The sequence below is a fragment of the Rhinoraja longicauda genome, chromosome 1 (assembly GCF_053455715.1).
Source record: "Rhinoraja longicauda isolate Sanriku21f chromosome 1, sRhiLon1.1, whole genome shotgun sequence".
In the NCBI taxonomy this organism is placed as follows: domain Eukaryota; kingdom Metazoa; phylum Chordata; class Chondrichthyes; order Rajiformes; family Arhynchobatidae; genus Rhinoraja; species Rhinoraja longicauda.
Window position 1 is genome coordinate 127,808,464 of NC_135953.1, and position 22,723 is coordinate 127,831,186.

Here is a 22,723-nt window from a genome sequence, read left to right on the forward strand (position 1 = left end):
CAACGTAATAACACAGTCCAACATTTGCACTACCATGGACTTGGTGTTATTTTCTAATAATGTTTTTGCATGGTCTTTCTGCTTTTAGAAATCTGTTTAATTGATATATAATTTACATTTGACAGAGTCTATGAGCCTGTGATGCTGCTGCAAGCAAGATATTCCATTGTACCTGTATCTCATCACACTAGTGAATATGACAGTTATTAAGACTTGGCTTGACGTGCATTTGGGTAAACTCTCATATTTACCATTGTCAAATAACCTGCTAAAATTCACCGCCTCTGCAAACACACGAAAACCAACCTTTCAGGAGGTACAGGGTTGTGCACAAGATAACAACTACATATGAAAAAAGGTCAAATGTGCACTCTCACTAAGCCAAAGAAAGTCTGTAATTTAATTGTACAAAAATCTTTATAGTTGAAAAACCTATCAGTTAATGGAAAATATTACCTTATTTGGACCTTCCTTTTTAACCATGATAAGCTTTGCAGGCTGTTGATGTTGACAAAGCGGGAGAAAATGTTGGTCATTTTTAGTATTGTTTACTTTTTCTGAAGAATATCGAGTCATATCAACTTTTGACAAAGTTTTGTGAAGTTTCTGTGACAGTTCATTCAGCAAAACATTGAGATATTCTGAAAAAAAGTTCAAAGTCAAGCAATTTCAGTGGTGTTTAGCATGTTAAAAGGTTAACCAAGAAAACTAAAAACAGATGAAGTATATACCATACATATTAATAAATCACACTTCACACCCTTTCCTTGGTCAAAATCTAAATTCTTTAGATAATTTGACGATGCACAAAAGTTCTAATTACACACAATACCTGCATGAAAATAACCCTCTATATCTAAGTTGTAGAAACAAATATCTGCAGATGCACAAAGGGGCACAAAGCGCTGGGGTAACTCAGCAGGTCAGGTAGCATCCCTGGAGAATAGGGATAGGCGACGTTTTGAGTTGAGACCCCTGTTCAGACCGATTTGGGGGGGGGGGGGGGGGGGGGAGGGGAGGGGGTAGGAGACAGGCAGATGGTTGGAAAAAAGGCCAGAAATAAGAAAGGGAGGTGTGGTCAGGTTTGAAGAGTTGCAAATTGAAAAACCAGAGGGAGGAAATTGGCGGGTGGGGGAGGTGGTTTGTGCAGGAGAAAGGGTAAGGGGCTCGTGAGAGGTTACCTAAAATTGGAGAATTCAAATCAAATACAAGGTGTTGTTCCTCCAGTTTGCAAATGGCTTCACTCTGGCAATGAAGGAGGCCATGGACAGAAAGGTCAGTGTCGGAATGGGAAGGGGAGTTAAAATGGCTAGCAACCAGGAGATCCAGTAGGCCCTAGCAGACCGAGCTCAAGTGTTCAGTGAAATGGATGGCGAGTCTGTGCTTGGTCTCATAGATGTACAAGAGGAACAGCACCTCATATTCCGTTTGGGTAGCTTACAACCTAGTGATATGAACATTGAATTCTTCAATTTTAGTTAACCTAACTCCCACCCACCAAATCCCTCCTCTCTGCCTCACTTGGACTCCCACTGATTTCTCTACTCTACTCACCACCCTTCACCCCTCCCTCCCCCCCACCACCACCATTTTCCTCCCACTTGTTTTGCAATCCGCAACTCTTTCAACCTGTCGCACACCTTCCTTCCTTTCTTATCTCTGGGCTTTGTTTCAACCATCTTCTCACCAACCCCCCCCCCCCCCCCCCCACCCATGTTGACCTATTACCTGCCACGCTTTGTCCTGCCTCTCCCGTTCCAGCTTTCTTTTCCCTCCGTACAATAAGTAAGTTTGGTATCTCGACTGGGCATGTGCCAGTCATAGGTCGCAGGGGCTAAACATTCTCGCTGGCTGATCTGCTGCGTGTATATAGACCTGCATTTCATCCGTATTTTTCAGTTTTGCTTCGTAGAGGTGAGAAAATACTGCTTTAAAAAACATTAATTAGGTGTATTTATGGTTAATTTGTACGACTACGATGATTTTGTAGGTTTTATTGCTTTACGCTTCGGTGAGTGAGCGAGATTGTTACGATTTTCTTTTACTGTTGGTGCAGCGATTAGACAGCTGCAGAGGTCAGCATCCAGCGGAGCGGTTTGTCTGATCAAACCCTATAATATCACCTGGTAGACACAAAATGCTGGAGTAACTTACCGGGACAGGCAGCATCTCTGGAGAGAAGGAATAGCTGACATTTCAGGTCGAGACCCTACAGGAAGGGTCCCGCTGAGTTACTGCAGCATTTTTGTCTATCTTCGGTGTAAACCCGCGTCTACACCTCCTTACACATTAAAAAACCCCCACGCCTGGTGCTTCATTGCGGGTTACAGAGCTCCCTCCCACCCCAGACAATGTCATTTGTGCCGTCTCCCAGAGCAGACACGGACGCTGCACAAACTCACCCTCATTCCACACAAACCTCGCTCCTTTTCAGCCCTACGCCGCTCTTGGGGATGGCGGTGCCAGCAGAGGCTGTGTTCGCCAGCGCTGGCTCCCTGTAGCCAGTTGGCTGGGTTTGGCTCCCTCGATCACACCCCCGCTGCGCTTTTCCGACAGGTTCAATCCTCACAGCCAGCGCTGCCGCGAGAGTGGTCCCCGGGACACGTGGGCATATACCTGTCGGGTGCCGCTCCGTCAGGTTACAGGTGTTGCAATCGGAAACGCGCAGTGGGAGTGTGATCGAGGGAGTAAGACCGCTGTAACCCGCAATGAAGCACCAAGCGGGGGGGGGGGGTTTAACGTGTAAGAAGGAGCTGTAGACGCTGGTTTACACCGAAGATAGACAGAAAATGCTGGAGTAACTCAGTGGGACAGGCAGCATCTCTGGAGAGAAGGAATGGGTGATGTTTCAGGTCGAGACCATTCCTGTAGGCTCTCGACCTGAAATGTCAGCCATTCCTTCTCACCAGAGATGCTGCCTGTCCCAGTAAGTTACTCCAGCATTTTGTGTCTACCAGGTGATATTATAGGGTGAGTTTGATCAGACAAACCGCTCTGCTGGATGCTGACCTCTGCAGCCGTCTAATCGCTGCACGAACAGCAAAAGAAAATCATAATGATCTTGCTCACTCACCTAAGCATAATGGATAAAACCTACAAAATCATCAGTCTTGTACAAATTAACCTAGTTCATATTTTTTAAAGCAGTATTTTCTTACCTCTACGAAGCAAAACTGGAAAATACGGATGAAACGCAGGTCTGTATACACACAGCAGTTCAGCCGGCGAGAATGTTTAGCCCCTGTGACCTATGACCGGCACATGCTCAGTCGAGATACCGAACTCACTTATTAGTCTGAAGAACAGTCTCGACCTGAAACATCACCTATCCATATTCTCCGGGGATGCTGCCTGACCCACTGAGTTACTCAAGCACTTTGTGTTCCTCCGTATCCAAGGATATCGAAGGTTGGATAGCCATACAAATAAACATCTGCATGTATGCGTTCTGCAGCAAACCTGAATTAAGGATCAGGAGTTAAATGCAAGCAATGATGAAACGATCCTTCCTCAACCAGTTCTCATTTCTATATAACAGATTACCCATGAAGGTTGTCAAATGCAGGGTACTATGAATATGAATAACTCATGGCTCAGGATCTAATTGTTCAATTACAGCATCCCTTCTCAAAAATAATTTCCTATTCCTTTCTAATGTCACCAAGTCTCAATTCTATTAATAATGTACAAATTATCTTAATAATACCAAAACGGCAATCATATGAGCTATACATTTTAATACCGAAATACAATCTACATCCTTACCAATTCAGTAATAATGCACTGCAATAAATAAATATGAATATAGTGTAGGTTTGAGCATTTTTTAAATATATGGATATAATAATACAGTTCCACTGACAGAAGGTGTAAAACGAAAATGTAATAATAAATATGACACATGAAAGGGAGCATGCAGGACAGAAGGAACCAATGAAAATCCTTGAAATTTAGAAATTAAATATAATCGTGAAGGTTGTAAGAAAATCAGAGTCATACAGCATGGAAACAGGCTTATTGACACAACTCATCCATACTGACCAATATGTCCCAAATAAGCAAGCCCCATTTGCCCGTTTGTCTAATATCCCTCTAAACTGTTCCTATCTATAGATCTGTCCAAATATCTTTTAAATGCTATTATACTATCTGCCTCAACTACTGCTTCTGGCAACTTGTTCCATAGACCGACCATCCATTCACAGAAAAAGTTGCTCTTCAAGTTCCTATTAAATCTTGGCCCTCTCACCTTAAACCTATGTCCCCTGGTTCTTGATTCCCCTACTCTGGGTTGAAAGTTATGTGCATTCATCCTATCTATTCCCCTCATGATTTCAAACACCTCTACAGATCACCCCTCAGCCTCCTGCACTCCAAGAAATAAAGTCCTACGACTTTCCCCCATGATGTTAACTTGAAGCCTTCCTAATCCAAGATGCTGGGGCCTTGCAAAGTTTAACATCATTAAGCAAAGGGAGCAGAGTAGGCCTGATCAGGAAATCATCAAAACAAAACTTTGATAGTTAGTTCTGCCAGCGCCCCCCCATTGCCACCTGTCAAAGCTATTAAGGACATTGAATACTTTTCAATATCTCTGACATTCATAAATATTCAAAAATTATTAAAGATCAGTTCAACAATTTATAAATACATTTTAAGAAGTATACAAAAAAAGATTCGGTTTGAGAATATCTGGAGTAATGGCACAGCTGTGCTTGTCCTCTGCGCGCTGACAATGAGTTTCTGGTTACTTGTTGAATGGAACATCATGTAAAATGACAATTAATTTCTGAGAGAAGCCAAATTGAGAAGGCTTCAACCACAGCCCCTCTCCAATGAGAGAGTTAAAGATTTCTGTAAGCCTAAAAAAGACCTGTTTAATGGGCTGATGTATGTATATATAACGATGAGGAGTGTATACATTGTAAAGCTTGATGGCATCTTTAATCAAATGATAGCACTTGATTACAGTGCAACCTATTTACAAATAGGTTTTCCATAGCTGTAATGGGAGTTTTGCATGTAAGGTATTTTGGCGGCGGCGATTGATGGATACTTGATTGGTAAGAGTGTCAAGGGTTGTGGGGAGAAGGTAGGAGAATGGGGTTGAAAGAGAAAGTTTGATCAGCCATGATTGAATGGCGGAGTAAACTCGATGGGCCGAGTGGCCTACTTCTGCTCCTATGACTTCTAAACTTATGTAGGGAATAAAGTGCAAAAGATGGCCATAGGTCTTTCAAGACAGATTTGCTATTCAGTACGATCCTGGATTACGAACTCCAAAACTCCATCCTAATTTCACATCCTTTGATTTCCTTGGTAAACAAACAAAAATATACCTGTTATTGCTGCTGTGAAGGCTTCTTTGTAATGTGCGGTACTAGAGAATGTGGTTGGGATGGTTACTTGTCTCTTTAGAGACTTTGCTCCTTGTGCTGCATCAGCTTTGGGGAAGCACAACTCTGACAGTGAAGTATTCTGCATCAAAAAAAGAGACATACAGATTAAAATCATGGTGTATCTTTTTTCCTGAAATGTCGAGTAAATGTTTTTAACGTGCTTATTTTACAATTTTGTTAGTGATTTTAATCATTGAAATAGAAAAAAATAATGGGAAAATATTATCTCCAGTCATTTAATATTCATGTGAACGCTTTAACTATGAGCATAAATCCTTGCAGTAGAAAAACCCCCAATACATCAATTGTGTTATTGTTGTGGCAGCTGCATTAATGTTCTTATCACTGGGTTGCAAGCCTTAGTCTAGTTTAGAGATAGTGTGGAAACTGGCCCTTCGGTCCATCGATTTTACACCAACCAACAATCACCTGCACATTAGTTCTATCCTATACACTAGCAACAACTTACAAAAGCCAATTTATCTAAACATCTGTACGTCTTTGGAATGTGGGAGGAAAACGCAGCTTCTGGAGAACGTGCAAGCCCCGCACAGACAGCAACCAAAGTCAGGATCGAACCTGGGTCTCCTGCGCTGCAAGGCAGCAATTCTACCGTTGTGCTGCTGTGTCACCCTGTCCAAATGGAATACGAGATGTTGTTCTTCCAAATTGCATTTGGCCTTTCAAGTAGGAATGGAGAAGGCAGACGACAGACAAGTTGGTGTGCAGGAAAGTTAAAATGATACAGGTCCATCACTGATTTAAACAGCCCACTTGGTTCCAGAGCCTTTGTGGATTATCCATTTTGCAGGTCCAACAGAAGTCACAGCCTCAGAGAGGAGTCTAATGGGTACCAGAATGGTCTGCCTAGGCTGCCGAGGGATCGGCAAATTTGACCTGGGAAGTCGGCTCTGGGAACCGATCTGCCAGCTCCATCCAGGCTGGAGTTCCAGAGCCCCGGCCGGAGGGGGCAAATTAGACCCGCCATTTGACGTGGAAGTACCGATGAGGTTGAGATCAGCTGCCTTACCCATCTAGGCATCACATTTTCGGGGGACTTCTGGGGGTAGGGGGGAGGATTTCAAGTCCGCTCTCGTGATCTTTCCGGACGGATTAAAGGATGTGCCCGACCATCTGTTGCTGGGGGGGAAAAAAACTTTGGTGGTCCTGTACTTACAATTAGAAGGAATGTAGCAAAGGTTCACAAAATAATTTCCTGGGATGGCAGGAGTATCGTAGAAGAGATTACACAGGCTGTCCATTCTCTCTAGAGCTAATAATGAGAGTAGTTCTTAAAAGGCTTGGCATTGCAGTTGATATTTCTCCTGGCTGGGGTATCAGGAACCAGGTTCACAGTCAAGATGTTTCCCATTCAGGACAGAGATGAAAATTAATTTATTGCCCCAAATGGTTGTGAATCTTTAGAGTTCTCTACTCAAGAGATCTTGTGGCTCAGAATATGTGTGACTGAAGTGCATCAACTGTTAAATATTAAAGGAATCAAAGAATATGGAGTTAGGCAGGAAAGTGGCACTGAGGTAAAGGATCAGCCATGCTAATATGGAACAGCAGCGCTGGTACAAGGACTCAAATGACATGCTTTCTTCTACCTCTTAAGGTTAAGCTTGCTCAGGTTTGCTCTCATTTACTGTGGTCTTTCTGTTCATGGCACCTAGCCTTGCCCACTCACGCTCTTTTTGTCTGAACACCCGACATTCCCTTTTTCCCCAAATTTGGCTCCGTAAGTCCTCTTCTTTATTACCAATATTACCACTTAGTTCTTGGCCAAAAATCCCGCACCAAGTGTGCTTTTAAAATATAAGATGCAAATCATAAAAGAACCATCGGTTAAATTTACTCAAAAACAAAAGTAACACTGAACAGAAGAAAAAGAAAGGTAGCCATAAGTTTGGGTAAAGACAGAACAATAAGGCAAAATATGTCAGAGAAATAAATAGCAATAAATTCATACAAAAATATAAATAAGAACAAAGTTCATGTGACAGATCATTACAGGATGAGGCAGTCATTTCCAGTACACTCAAGAACAATTCCCAAAATAAAAAGGGACAGATAAATCAAAATTAATCACTCACATTAGAATTTTTCCAGCTAAGAACATGATTTGTTTTGCTTGGTACACTGTACCCGTTAAGCATGGAACTGATATTTGGTGCAGAATGGATTTCATTTATTGGCAATATATTTTCATGATGTTTGACCAGTTTGGCTTTTATCAGCTGAACAGAAAGGGGGTCTTTTACACTTTCGTGCATCACAAGTACTTCATCACTTCCTTTCTCAAACATATGATTTTCTTCACTGTGATCATCATGATTCACATTGGATGAAATCTGATATTTCATCCATTTGCTCGACCTATTCTGTAAAGTAGAATGATGGTTCATTGGTTTTGGATATTCTGTTATGCAAGTATCAGTGTTCTCAGACATATTATAGCTGTTGTTCATGTGTTTAGACCAGAGTTTCTTTTCTGAAGAGTCACATAAATTTCCTTGTTGGCTATTCACTGAGTAAATCGTGGAGCACTGAGCACGAGGTTCAATTATACTTGAAAGATCTGCAGGGAAATTTGAAGGAAGAGTCTGGTTGATGCATTTGTCTGGTAAAGTAACAACAGGACTTCTTAGTCTTAAAGTTGATTGGATTTTCGACTCTCCATCCTTCACAAAACTATCTGTTCTTTCATTATCTGTGAAGGATAAGAATGTTGGACACAAGTTAGTCAGCAGGAACCTTATAGGTTGTGAATATAGTTAAATGTGTCATCACTCACAAACTACAAAATATATGTGCACATGCAAGAAAGATCTCTTTCATAACTATGTTTTATTTATTCCTTTCTACTTTACTCTACTCCCTTACCTCACAAGCAATGTACTGGGAACTCCTGAATACTATGTCTCCCAGTTATAAATTCAGTTCCCTTTGCTGCTCAAATACCCTGCATACTTAGCCAATCCTTTCCCCAGACACTCCTACATTCCATGTTTGAATTACACTGGTTTATCTCCCAGGTCTTATTATCTTGTACATGAGATACACATCCTGTTTCCTCCATCAAAATATTAACCACCCAATTTCCCCATATTGGAAGTCAGCATTATTCAATATGGTGGCAGTGGAAGGTGAAGAGGAAAGTCGGCAGCTGTGAATAATATGCAAACTCATCTCCTGCACCTTCTGAAAATGCATTAAAGTTTAGTGATCGGCTCGGAGAGTGGAGCAAGGTAGCCTCAGCACACGGTAGTGGAGCAGTGGCTGCCATTGTGGTGTTGGCAGAGGTTGCTTCGGGAGGCTCTACAGCAGTCAGGTGAGAGAGTGGATTGAGCATGAAGAGGGGTTGGAAGGAGCTGATGACATTGAGCTGCATCGATAGAGCACTGCCAGGACACCATCACTTAAAGTGCGGATATGAGAAACTGTACATCTCCATGAGCCAACAACGGAGTTTTCAGAGATTTGGAAGTTGCAACATGGCATTGGAACATAATGACTGTCTCCGTGCTGTTCCAGGAGAGGATCTAGAGTGCTCATTTATAATATGATTTATCTGGATAGCATGCAGAATAAGTTTCTCACTGCATCGAAGAGCACATAACAATAAGTTAAAAAAACTCAACTCCATCATCATAACCCTTCCCATAATCTCTACCCCTCCGTGAAAACTAGCGTTGAATCTCAATTTCCTTTACCTCCCTACAATTCATAAACATGCCAGTACTCAAATCTCTCCTTCTACCTCTTTCGACCATAACATCCAATTTAAATCTCTCTGATCTGGTTTCCCACTCTCCCTTTGTCGAAAATTCCCGTGTGACAAAACAGCAGTTAATGAAGCGTGATAAAGTGTTCCTTGAAATTGTACAGAAACTGAAACTTTTTGACATAGATTGTTAACAGGCCCATTGTCTTTGTGCTAGCTGGAAATAAAAACCTTACAGCCTAACCCGACATGTCAACAGTAGGTCATTAGGCCTACAGGTCACACATTCAAGAACATTTAAAATCTATTCAGGGTTTCTGGTTTCGCTAGCGTCAGAGTGAAATCTTTTATTTTCATCTCCCTTCTAATTCCTTGTGATCACTCAAAATCTAATGGTTCTCATAATTCTTCTTCCATTGTGAGAATTGTGAAGAAATGGCAACCCATTGCTGAAATCAGCTTTTAATCAAGAAATTCGGAAATCCTTTTTAATTGAGAGCTAATAGAACGATGTACTCCTTTTTTGACCTAACATATACTCTCGGGGTCTGTCCTGATCCCATGATTCATGGAACTTTGCAACATTTATTCACATAAACATTAAATCAGTGTGAAGATTACGATAAAACGTCCTATATTATGAAGCAAACAACTCTCAAGTTTCAGTGTGGCTCAAGATAATAAGATTAAAAAACCAAGACAGAAGTACAAGTTACAAAGTAACTTGCAAAGTAAGAAACACAATGTCAGATAAATTAGGATGCAATAATTAGGTGGCTTGTTTGTTTTCCCATTTAATTCTTTAGTATAAAATTCCTAATCATAGTTTTTAAAGTTACATCAAACGGTTATCTGGGGAAGTATATTCCCCCATAAAACAATCCACAAAACAACTTGGGTATCATCAGATCATGTCACAGAAAATCAAATTGACCATATTTGTTTCTGTAAAATGTTCAGAGGGTCCATGGAAGATGTCAGAATAAGAAGAGGAGCAGATGCAGCTTCAGACCACCACCTCCTGGTAGGGAAATCCAAGCGAAGGCTGAGGAGACACCACTGGGCCAAAAGCCAAAGAGCGAAATACAACACTGAATACCTCAGCAGTGCTCAAGTGGTGAAGAAGTTCAAGGACATCCTCTCAAGGGAAAATACAGAGCTACAGCTGAGGAGGAAGGAAGGATGGACAATAAATGTGGAGTGGGAACACCTAAAAGCTGCTTGGAGCTCAACCTGTGAGGAGGCCCTAGGGAGAAGGACCTTATTGAAACATATAAGATAATTAGGGGATTGGACACATTAGAGGCAGATAACATGTTCCCAATGTTGGGGGAGTCCAGAACAAGGGGCCACAGTTTGAGAATAAGGGATAGGCCATTTAGAACGGAGATGAGGAAGAACTTTTTCAGTCAGAGGGTGGTGAAGGTGTGGAATTCTCTGCCTCAGAAGGCAGTGGAGGCCAGTTCGTTGGATGCTTTCAAGAGAGAGCTGGATAGAGCTCTTAAGGATAGCGGAGTGAGGGGGTATGGGGAGAAGGCAGGAACGGGGTACTGATTGAGAGTGATCAGCCATGATCGCATTGAATGGCGGTGCTGGCTCGAAGGGCTGAATGGCCTACTCCTGCACCTATTGTCTAGTGTCTATTGTCTATTGACCCAAAAGCACAAGGAGTGGATAACACCAGAAACCCTCAACACAATCCGACAGAGGAGAAAGTTCAAAGAGAAGGTGAACAACTCAAGAACAAGAGCTGAAAAGGCTTTGGCCCAAAAGGAGTACAACAGATGCCACAAAGAAGTGCGAAAGAACATCAGGAGGGACAAGAGAACACTGGTGGAGAGGCTAGCCAAGGAGGCAGAAATTGCGGCGACTCAAAGGAACATGAGGGAGTTGTATACCATCACAAGGAAATTGTCCGGGACATACCTGCACAGTAATAAACCAATTACACACAAGAACGGCCAACTGCTTTCAACCCAGGAGGCACAGCTTGACAGATGGGTAGAGCATTTCGAAGAAGTCTTAAACAGGTCACCACCGGCAGTGCAGCCACATATTCCCAAAACCAGGATACCACTACATATTAAATGTGATAGACCAACAAAATCAGAAATAAAGGCTGCAATCAAGCAACGGAAAACTGGCAAAGCTGCTGGCCCTGACAATATTCCACCTGAAGCTCTTAAAGTAGTCATAGACTCATCAACAGACATGCTCTACGGCTTCTTTGGGAGAATTTGGGAGTAGGAAAATACACCCACAGAATGGGCAGAGGGATACATTGTGAAACTGCCAAAAAAAGGTGACCTAAGAAAATGTAACAACTACCGAGGGATCACCCTACTTTTTGTACCCAGTAAAATTCTCAACCGGGTCACCTTCAACCATCTTCAGGAAGCTGTAGACGAGAGGCTACGGGACCAGCAAGCAGGATTCAGGAAGGATCGCTCATGCACAGACGTCATAGCAGCACTACGCATCATCATTGAACAGTCTATTGAATGGAACACATCCCTGTACATCAACTTCATCGACTTTGAGAAAGCGTTTGACAGTTTAGACAGGATAACACTATGGCGCCTAATGGACCACTATGGAATTCCCACCAAGATCATAAACTTAATCACGAACTCGTATGATAGAACCTCATGTAAAGTTAGGCATGTAGGCCAGCTCTCCCAGAGCTTTAGTGTCAAGATGGGCGTCAAGCAAGGATGTCTACTGTCACCATTCCTGTTCCTCCTGGCAATTGACTGGATCATATAACCATATAACAATTACAGCACGGAAACAGGCCCGTTCGGCCCTACCAGTCCACGCCGACCACTTTCTCTGACCTAGTCTCATCTACCTGCTCTCAGACCATAACCCTCCAATCCCCTCCCATCCATATACCTATCCAATTTACTCTCAAATAATAAAATCGAGCCTGCCTCCACCACTTCCACCGGAAGCTCATTCCATACAGCCACCACCCTCTGAGTAAAGAAGTTACCCCTCATGTTACCCCTAAACTTTTGTCCCTTAATTCTGAAGTTATGTCCCCTTGTTGGAATCTTCCCCACTCTCAAAGGGAAAAGCCTACCCACGTCAACTCTGTCCGTCCCTCTTAAAATTTAAAAAACCTCTATCAAGTCCCCCCTCAACCTTCTACGCTCCAAAGAATAAAGACCCAACCTGTTCAACCTCTCTCTGTAGCTTAAGTGCTGAAACCCAGGCAACATTCTAGTAAATCTCCTCTGTACGCTCTCCATTTTGTCGACATCCTTCCTATAATTTGGCGACCAGAACTGCACACCATACTCCAGATTCGGCCTCACCAATGCCCTGTACAATTTCAACATTACATCCCAACTTCTATATTCGATGCTCTGATTTATAAAGGCAAGCATACCAAACGCCTTCTTCACCACCCTATCCACATGAGATTCCACCTTCAGGGAACAATCCACAGTTATTCCCAGATCCCTCTGTTCCACTGCATTCCTCAATTCCCTACCATTTACCCTGTACGTCCTATTTTGATTTGTCCTACCAAAATGCAGCACCTCACACTTATCAGCATTAAACTCCATCTGCCATCTTTCAGCCCACCCTTCCAAAAGGCCCAAATCTCTCTGTAGACTTTGAAAATCTACTTCATTATTAACTACACCACCTATCTTAGTATCATCTGCATACTTACTAATCCAATTTGCCACACCATCATCCAGATCATTAATGTAAATGACAAACAACAGTGGACCCAACACAGATCCTTGGGGTACTCCACTAGACACTGGCCTCCAACCTGACATACAGTTGTCAACCATTACCCTCTGGTATCTCCCATTCAGCCATTGTTGAATCCATCTTGCAACCTCACTATTAATACCCAACGATTTAACCTTCTTAATCAACCTTCCATGTGGAACCTTGTCAAATGCCTTACTGAAGTCCATATAGACAACATCCACAGCCTTGCCCTTATCAATTTCCCTGGTAACCTCTTCAAAAAATTCAAGAAGATTAGTCAAACATGACCTTCCAGGCACAAATCCATGTTGACTGTTTCTAATCAGGCCTTGTTTATCCATGTGATTATATATATTGTCCCTAAGTATATTTTCCATTAATTTTCCCACCACAGACGTCAAACTAACAGGTCTATAATTGCTAGGTTTACTTTTAGAACCTTTTTTAAACAAAGGCACAACATGCGCAATGCGCCAATCTTCCGGCACCATCCCCGTTTCTAATGACGTTTGAAATATTTCCGTCATAGCCCCTGCTATTTCTGCACTAACTTCCCTCAATGTCCTAGGGAATATCCTATCAGGACCTGGAGACTTATCCACTTTTATATTTTTCAAAAGTGTTCGTACCTCCTCTTCTTTGATCCTCATAATTTCCATCACTACTCTACTTGTTTCGCTTACCTCACATAATTCAATATCCTTCTCCTCGGTGAATACCGAAGAAAAGAAATTGTTTAATATCTCCCCCATTTCTTCCGGCTCAGCACATAGCTGTCCACTCTGACTCTCTAATGGACCAATTTAATGGATCATGATGGAAACAACTGAAGGGAAAAGAAATGGAATTCAGTGGACAATGTGGGAACAGCTAGATGACCTTGACTTTGCAGATGCCATAGCTCTCTTTTCACATACACAGATACAAATGCAGGAGAAGACGGACAGACTCTTACAAGCTGCAACAAAACTTGGTCTTACACCCAATACAGCAAAGACACAGGTGATGAAGATCCACTCCAAAACCAGCAACCCTATCCTCATGCACAGCACTGCCCTGGAGGAGGTAGAAACATTCACATATACCTAGGCAGTGTTGTGGACACCACCGGAGGGGCAGATGCAGACATAAAAAGCAGATTCAATAAGGCTAGGGTGGTGTTTAACATGCTCAGGAAGATCTGGAGCTCAAAATACATCTCAATCAACACCAAAATACACATCTTTAATTCAAATGTGAAGCAGGTAATGCTGTATGGATCAGGGACATGGAGAACAACAAAACACAACAAACAGGCTGCAAACATTCATTAACACCTGCCTCAGGAGAATACTAAACATCTGGAGGAGAGACAACGTAAACAATGTGGACCTGTGGAAAAGAACAAGCCAGGATCCCATTGACTTATAAATTCGAAAGAGAAAATGGAGTTGGATTGGATACGCCCTCAGAAAACCTGCCACAAACATCACCCAGCAAGCCCTGAAATGGAACCCTCAAGGAAAAAGAAAAAGAGGTCGCCCCAGGAACAGCTGGAGAAGAGGAGTCCAGGCAGAAATGTCTGATAGTGGGTTCAACGGGGGAGATCTTGAAAGAACCGCCAACAACTGAGTGAGGTGGAGGACATTTGTCAATGGCCTATGCTCCCTAGAGGAGCCAAGGGCTTAAGAAGAAGAAGACAAACGGTTATCTAACATTGGATAAACAACCCATCAGTTAGCCCTGGCCTGCACTTGAACAATGGAATTGATCAGAGATCAGCGATGACTAACTCCAGTTCCAGTTGAATGCATTGGCACGGACTTGCACACCTGGAAGACTTATGCCAGTATGTGTAGGAAAGAAAACAGCAGATGCTGGTTTAAATTGAAGGTGGACACAAAATGCTGGAGTAACTCAGCGGGTCAGGCAGCATCTCTGGAGAGAAGGAATGGGCGACGTTTCGGGTCGAGACTGAAGAAGGGTCTCGACCTGAAATGTCACCCATTCCTTCTCTCCAGAGATACTGCCTGACCCGCTGAGTTACTCCAGCATTTTGTGTCAGTGCCAGTGCCATTTTCAGATAGCCAAATTCCCAACCCAAAATAAAATATCTCTGATAGTTTTTAAGAAAGCACTTTCTTTGTGTAATATCACCAGGGGAAATATGGAATTTAGATTGCATACAATAGGATTCCAATGCAAAGCTATGATATTTTACATCTTTTTAAAAATAAAAATATCTTCCAAATTATTCCATTGCAGCTGTTTCTCCCCTACTGCATATAGATGTTCCTCTCGTTTGATAACAAATGACTTACCAAAGGGATAGGCACTAGTACTTAGTTGGTGGTTTGGCACTGAATAATCAAGTTCTCCCACATTGCTGTCCCTGGAGTGTCTGAGCATGCTGCTCAGAAATGCATCCACTGAAGGCACTTGTTGCATTGGAGATATTACCTGGTAATTTAAAACAAAATCAAATTTGGATTTTACTTTTCAGTTATAAATAATGTAAAATTAAATATTAACAATTAATTTAGAAAAATGTTTGAGAGAAGCAAAGAACAATTTGCAGAGTGAGAAAAACCTTTGTTTTCAGTTGCAGTTATGTGTTTAAAACAATTTAAAATTATTGACAAAACTATAAATGTATAAGTGTTAACAACTCCATTACAAGCAATTTCCCAAGTTCAGTCAAGAGATGGTTCAGGATCATTACATTACTCCTTATTCTTTCAAATCATATCCAATTGCACACTTCTACAGCAATTCCACCCCCCAAAAAAATAAAATCAGATACAACACTAAATAAAACACTGATATCCTGCCTATAAAATACTAATTATTGTGTTCACTTAAGTTAATACTAAACTGTAGACAATATACTTCCTTTAGAGAAAATAGAGCTAATGCTCATTAACCTTGCAATATAAAGGCTCAAATAAAATTACAATAATTCGTAACATGGAATTTGGAATATGATTTTGTCAGTGGATTCTTTATTTTGTGAAAAACAAGAATTGTTCCATTTTTGTTTAGAAGTTTCAGTTTCAAATAATTATCTCTTTTAGATTCACAATAATATATTTCAGATTAATTCTAACCTTGTGCATGTTCCACGGTGTCAATTCAAAATCAGAATATGAACCAGAGGAAATGAACTGATCAGGAATGTCTGATGATAAAGGCTCCACTGGTACTAGGAGAAGAAAACAGACAGTATTAGGTGAACGAAAAAGCAGGAAGATTTTAATAGTTATTGGATATAGTTGGTCATTACAGAGATGAATATGAAAATCAAAATACCTTGATCGTTTTCGTACCAGGTGCGTATGCCCTCTCTAGCAACATTAAAATTGCTTTCATCGTGGAGACTTGGTGCATCAAATGGTAAATCTGTAATCTTTTCAAAATTATGGACTTAAAAATATAAAAGTTATACACTAACAGAAAAATTTATAGTTAAAAAATGAATGGCTCTTGGATTAATTCTACCTGAAACAAAGCAGCATTTGATACGAAACTGGCTTCTGTTATCAAGCGCCTTGGAATGTGATGCAAAGCATCAAAGTCTTTTTCAAATCCTATTTCATCTTGAGGAGCCCTGATTATTGTATCACTGGTGGCTGAGCCCTTCACCTGGTACCCTTTAAATTCAGCTGCCTGTGGAAATGTGTCATGCTCTTTTCAGAAGTTTATTAAACACTGCAGCGTAAAATTTATTTCAATAGTACTTTCACTTAACTGGCAAACTTATAGAATTCATACAATGACCGACCCCAAACTTGAAAAGCAAATAATTCTATAAATTCTTCCTGATAAGGGCCGCAGTGACGCTGCTGGTAGAAGTGCCGCCTCACAGCGCCAGAGACCCGAGTTCAATCCTAACCTCTAATGCTGTCTATATGGAGTTTGCACGTCCTCCATGTGATCACTTGGGTTTCCTCCGGCTGCACCAGTTTTCTCCCACGAGGACGTGTGAATTTGTAGGTTAATTGGCTGCTGTAAATTGCCCAGTGTAGGGAATGGATGAGAAAGTGGGATAACATAGAACTAGTGTGAACAGGCATCAATGGTCAGTGTGGACTCAGTGGGCGGAAGGAAAAATTCCATGCTGCGTCTCTCTAAGCTCTAAACAAGATAGTCTTTGAGCAACTACCAAGATATTAAAAAGGGTAGGCTTGTTATGAAGTCTTGTTTAATCATATGGTCACAACTTGGTTACAATGAACCTCAGTGCCAAGGAAAAGATGGTTATTCAGATGAGAAGATATCAGTGGACATTAAAAGTGAAAAGATGGTCTTCAGATGAGAAGATATAATATTGCTATTTTAAGGAGCAATACTAGATAAAATTGCTACACAATGTAAATGAGATCATTATTGATTATCAAATTAAGCTTTCAGTCTTTAATATTTTAGCATGAAGGTACTAATGCAATAAATAAATATATATTATATACCTGTAATGTTCTGAGTGGTACGTCGGATATTGTTATTCTTTCAACCCGGTTGTTATTGACATGTTCTTCAAATACTCCAGCATATTTTGCATCCTAAGATTCAAAGGTTCAAAGATTTCATAAAACCATTTTGAGAATTTAACAGGCAGTAGCCTTGTACTACACATTATCTTGGTTAATATAAAACTGCTAATAGCATAATGTATGTGGACTTTAAGTTTGCCGAATGCTTATTATTAAAATAGCAAAATGATAAAAGAGCATGCACATTTATTTATTATGAATGCTGTATATCACAATTTAAGCAAGAAGACAGATCTATTTAGAAGGCAGTTGTCACAAAATGCCAATCGTGTATTTGAAGTTTAGTTACTGTATTATTGGATGAAATAATGTACTAGGTCAATATATACTCAACATGTGAAATGGGCAGAAAAAAATATTATTGGCAGAGGAAGAAAACGTAAATTGATTTAGATATCTTAGAGAGAAAATATTTATTTCAAAGTAATGAGGTGATACAGATACTTTTGGTTCATTGCATTCATGCAAATTCCCACATTATTTCCCTTTCAGTCGCCCATTTCAGGTCCCTGACAACTAACAAGTATCCCATTCCCTGGTTCCTTGTAAATGTGCACAGCAAATTGGGCTAATTCAAACTTTAATGGATAAATTTGATGCCTTTACTCAATATAAATCTATAATTAAGGATAGGAAAAAAAGTCAACATTTGAGAAAATGGATGGAAATATATTTTTCTACAACATAGCACCACTGATTGCTGTTAGAAAATGTTGAAAGTAAGTTTTCAAAGTGTGATCATTGCATACAAAAGAACATATCGTTCATTGAACTTTGTTTTAAATACCCCAAAATATAAACAAATATTTCATTATTGTCAGCACTATGGCTACAAGTAGACAGCTTTCTGGCATCTCAACATGATAAATTAAATAAAGAAATCCAGAAATATATGTCACAGATGTTTTGCTCTATAAAAGGATATATTTTTGCAGCTTTTATCAACAGATCGGGCATTGAAATATCTGCATGCACTGGTTCACTACTCAAGATTGTTGAAAATGTTAGGGTTGGTGCATTCCAGATTAAACAACTATTTCAATGGAATGCAGTGCATTAATGAATAAAGATTTATTAATAACCTGGAAAAGACTGCTTTTAAAGGAAAATTGTCATAGCTGTGGAAAATAGAATATATATTATGTCTAGGTATAAGCTTAATGAACAGCTTATGCACATGGAGTGAAATATATCTTTCTGTGCTGTATGATTCCAAAAACATTGTTTATGTAGAAACAAGGAACTTGTTTGTTGGTTTACAACAAAAGACAGTGCTGGAGTAACTCAGCGGGTCAGGCAGCATCAATGGAGAACATGGCTAGATGACGCTTCGGATTGGGACCTTTCTTCAGATTCCAAACACAATTTGGTTTATGGCACAACCAGTCAGCTTCAGAGCTCTTCACAGCCTTGGTCTAAACATGGTCCAAAGAACTGAATTTGTGAGGAGAGGTGAGAGCAACTGCCTTTGGCAACAAGATAGAATTTGAGTGAACAAATCATCAATGAAGTTGTGCAAGATAATAACCATCTCCACCAAGAGTCTAACCAATTACCCTTGACAACGTAGCAGCACAAAAAAACAGAGCATGGAGTTCCAGGATGTCATAGCTCCCGGATGCTCAGCTTTCTGCCCAAGTTCCAAAAATATACTCATTGATAGGTTAATTGGCCACTGTTGTATGTGGGCAGCAGGAAAATCAATGGAGCTGAAGTACACATTGGTGAGAACAGATTACAGGGAAATAATGGAATGCATGCAAAGATTTTTACTGTACCTTGGTACATAGGATAATAATAATAAACCTAAACCTAAATAAGAGGAGGAATGGGATTGACAGAATTGTTTGATACACAACCCTGAACACAATCCTGCTTCAGCAATGATCTACCATGTACTTTGCTTAGGTTGCACTATTATGGTCTACTAATATATTGCTAATTTATTTCTAATATTGATAATTTATGTTATTGGCTATTATATATTTATTTGTTATGTTATTGCATTAAATGTACCTGTAAAGCTGCAAGTAACATTTAATCGGTGCATAACAATTAAACAACTTGACTTTTGAGGTTAAATTTGAGAACCGGCATGGACAATGGATCGAATGACTTCCTTCTACATCGTAGCAAAATATGAGATTCAATGGCATTACCATTGTGAAAGTCCTCTGCCATCAACATCGGACCAGAAACTCAAGATGAACCAGCTACATAAATATAGTGGCTACAATAGCAGGTCAAGGACTGGGTACCTTGAGGCATGTAACTCACCTCCTGACACTTAAAGCCTTTCCATATATACAAGGCACCAGTCAGGAGCGCAAAATTAAAAAAACTGAAAATGCCAATTGGACTGGACTGGACAAATAGGAATACAAGTTATTTTTAAATTGCAAATTGAGATGGTGAGAAATGCAAAATATACCAAGAGAAAGAATGAATGCTTTATTGTCACATGTGACAAGTCACAGTGAAATTCTCTGCTTGCATACCCAAGGTAGGCAAATAGTCTCCATTTAGAACGGAGATGAGGAAGAACTTTTTCAGTCAGAGAGTGGTGAAGGTGTGGAATTCTCTGCCTCAGAAGGCAGTGGAGGCCAGTTCGTTGGATGCTTTCAAGAGAGAACTGGATAGAGCTCTTAAGGATAGCGGAATGAGGGGGTATGGGGAGAAGGCAGGAACGGGGTACTGATTGAGAGTGATCAGCCATGATCGCATTGAATGGCGGTGCTGGCTCGAAGGGCTGAATGGCCTACTCCTGCACCTATTGTCTATAAAGGATGCTGATAAAGTTACGGAGTATTTGCGCCAGCCCCCCTTTGTCCTCCCCTCCTCCCCCACGCCGGTCCTCCATTGTCCATTGTTCTTCCCCCTCCCTCACGGCGGACCCCCCCCCCAAGCCAGGTCCTTCATTGTTCTTCTCCCTCCCACACAGTGGTCCCCTCCATGAGGGTCCTCCATTGTTCCTTCCCTCTGCAGCAGCATCCTCACTCCACGTGATCCGTCCTCGTCCGTCGATCGGCACCCTCATCGACCGCTGTACCAACCTCTCCACTGTCGCCACCGGATCCTCTCTGGATGCCTCTGTGGTGCCGACCCTGGCCCCAGCCATGGGCTCCGCCGACACAGGCTCCATCAGCCGCGGGCTCCTCGACTCGCCTAAACCCGTACACTTAGCAATTTAAATCCCGGCATAAGCATAATCATCTTCAGTCTTTACATGTTGCAGCCACCAGGACTTGATATCAAATTCAACAATTTCAAATAACTGGCTATCCTGATCAGCAAATAATTGCATGAACACAAGCTAAATAGCAATGCTAAAACTATAAGAAAGTCAAGAATCCCGAGTTACAAATCATAATCATAATCATACTTTATTAGCCAAGTATGTTTTGCAACATATGAGGAATTTCATTTGCCATACAGTCATACCAATAAAAAGCAACAGAACACACAAAATACATTTTAACATGAACATCCACCACAGTGACTCCTCCGCATTCCTCACTATGATGGAAGGCGAAAAAAAGTTCAATCTCTCCCTTCTTTGTCCTCCAGCGGTTGGGGGCCTCTAACCTTCCATTGACAGAACGATCTTACTACTGTAGCCGGCGGCGGGCCTTCCTCGTCGGGGCGATCAAGCTGCTGCATGGCGGGGGAATCTCAACTCCCCGCACCGGGTGGCCTACCCCGGGTCGGGGCTAGTCGAACTTTGTGCGGCTTTTGGAGCTTCCCGGCATCGGTCTCAACCTGACACGGCAAGCTCCTTGATGTTAAAGTTCAATGTGTAGAGGTCCACGTGTTGGGTAAACTCTCCGTTTAATAATTAACCGATACAGCTCCGTCACTCACGCGCACAATCAAATTAATATTTAACTACTACCGTGCTGTCGCTCGTGCGCACCGCTGAATTAATCTCTAACCGCAATTCCTTTGTTCTCACACTCCCCAACGGCCCGCCCCCCTGATCGCGTGATTGGTCAGCTCAGATCACGCCCGGTCCACGCGAGAGTCCGAGCGCGCCAAATGACGGTTCGAGACCAAAATGGCTTAACCTGCCACAAATAACACATTCACATGAAAGGATGCCCTAATCTTTTTAAAAAATTTTTTTTAACAGGTTGTTGATCTCTTAGGAAGCCAGCATTAGTCCATTCAAAATTACCTTGCAAGGCCATTTTAAAGAATAAATCACATTGGTGAGTCCATATTGAGACTAAGTAATGCGAGGATGACATACTTCCTTCATTGAATGATATGTTTAAAAAATCAAATGTGTTTTCAAGTGACAATCTAATAACTTCACAATCAACATTATTGATACCATATTGTTATTTTGGATTGAATTATTAGAATTTAAATTCCAGAGAAGCTGTGGTGGGATTCAAACTCTTGACTGCATCAACAGTCCATGCCTTTGAGTGCAAGTAAAGTTACTTAAAAACTGTGCTTCCATTGTTCCAAATGAATTTGCAACCTTTCTGTTTTCCACACCTTAACAGCATATTACATTTTCGTTGAAGCGTCAGGGGATCAAAAAAACACTATATTTCTATAGTCTACAACTCTTAATTCAAAATAGCTTCTTAAAAAGGGTAATTTCCACTTTATTTTGTGACTTGAAATATGTTCAAAATATTAAATTTAATTTGAAAAAGGATAAACTCAGGACAAGCACCGACCAGGTGCAGTGAAACAGAGCACTTGAAACAGAGCACCTAGATATAACAATTCTTTATCCCTTCACTTTTCTGCAACTTTAAACATGGTTGTTTTCTTACTTTTCCAGGGGAGAGGGTGTGACTGAGGGAGCCCTGGACCCAAAGCCTCTCCTGTTTTGGTTTAGCATCCTCAATCCCCCCCACCCAATCCCCCTTATCTCCCCTCCTCCCCCCACTGACCCACTCCACAAAACAGGAAGCACAAAATTTATGGTGCACACATACACACGGACAGAGAGTTTTAGTAATAGATAGATATAGATAGATACATATTCCCCATCTCGCATATAAAATAATTAAAAATGAAATAATACCAGAACACCACGGCCAGGACACAAAACTCATTCTGCGCCATAAGTATTATTTTTTCACATCATGTTGCAGTGATATCGCACATTCATAGCATTTGCAGGTTTTTAATAATACATTTTAAAATATTATTTACATGATACTCTATTGTATTTAGCTTCTTCATTATAGGGATAGAGTTTAATAATACTACTTTGCATTGCACATTGTAAATGCATTTTACAGTACTGCAATATACCTAGTTACACATGAGACAAGAAGGAATGCACGGTTTCACTGTGGCACAGAATTCTC

At 41.0% G+C, this 22,723-nt stretch overlaps 1 protein-coding gene across 3 annotated transcripts in view; it reads right to left on the bottom strand.

Annotated features, from left to right (window-relative positions):
• Nucleotides 1-22,723, bottom strand: part of LOC144597272 (5'-3' DNA helicase ZGRF1-like) — a 69,132-nt gene that overhangs the window by 30,432 nt on the left and 15,977 nt on the right. For all 3 annotated transcript variants that reach the window (XM_078406408.1, XM_078406400.1, XM_078406390.1), the window contains 7 exons: nucleotides 17,307-17,399; nucleotides 16,150-16,246; nucleotides 15,948-16,042; nucleotides 15,162-15,300; nucleotides 7,496-8,112; nucleotides 5,340-5,478; nucleotides 457-641 (listed from right to left, as the gene is read on the bottom strand). In XM_078406408.1, the coding sequence (XP_078262534.1) occupies nucleotides 457-641; nucleotides 5,340-5,478; nucleotides 7,496-8,112; nucleotides 15,162-15,300; nucleotides 15,948-16,042; nucleotides 16,150-16,246; nucleotides 17,307-17,399 (1,365 nt within the window). The remainder of the gene's footprint in view (nucleotides 1-456; nucleotides 642-5,339; nucleotides 5,479-7,495; nucleotides 8,113-15,161; nucleotides 15,301-15,947; nucleotides 16,043-16,149; nucleotides 16,247-17,306; nucleotides 17,400-22,723) is intronic.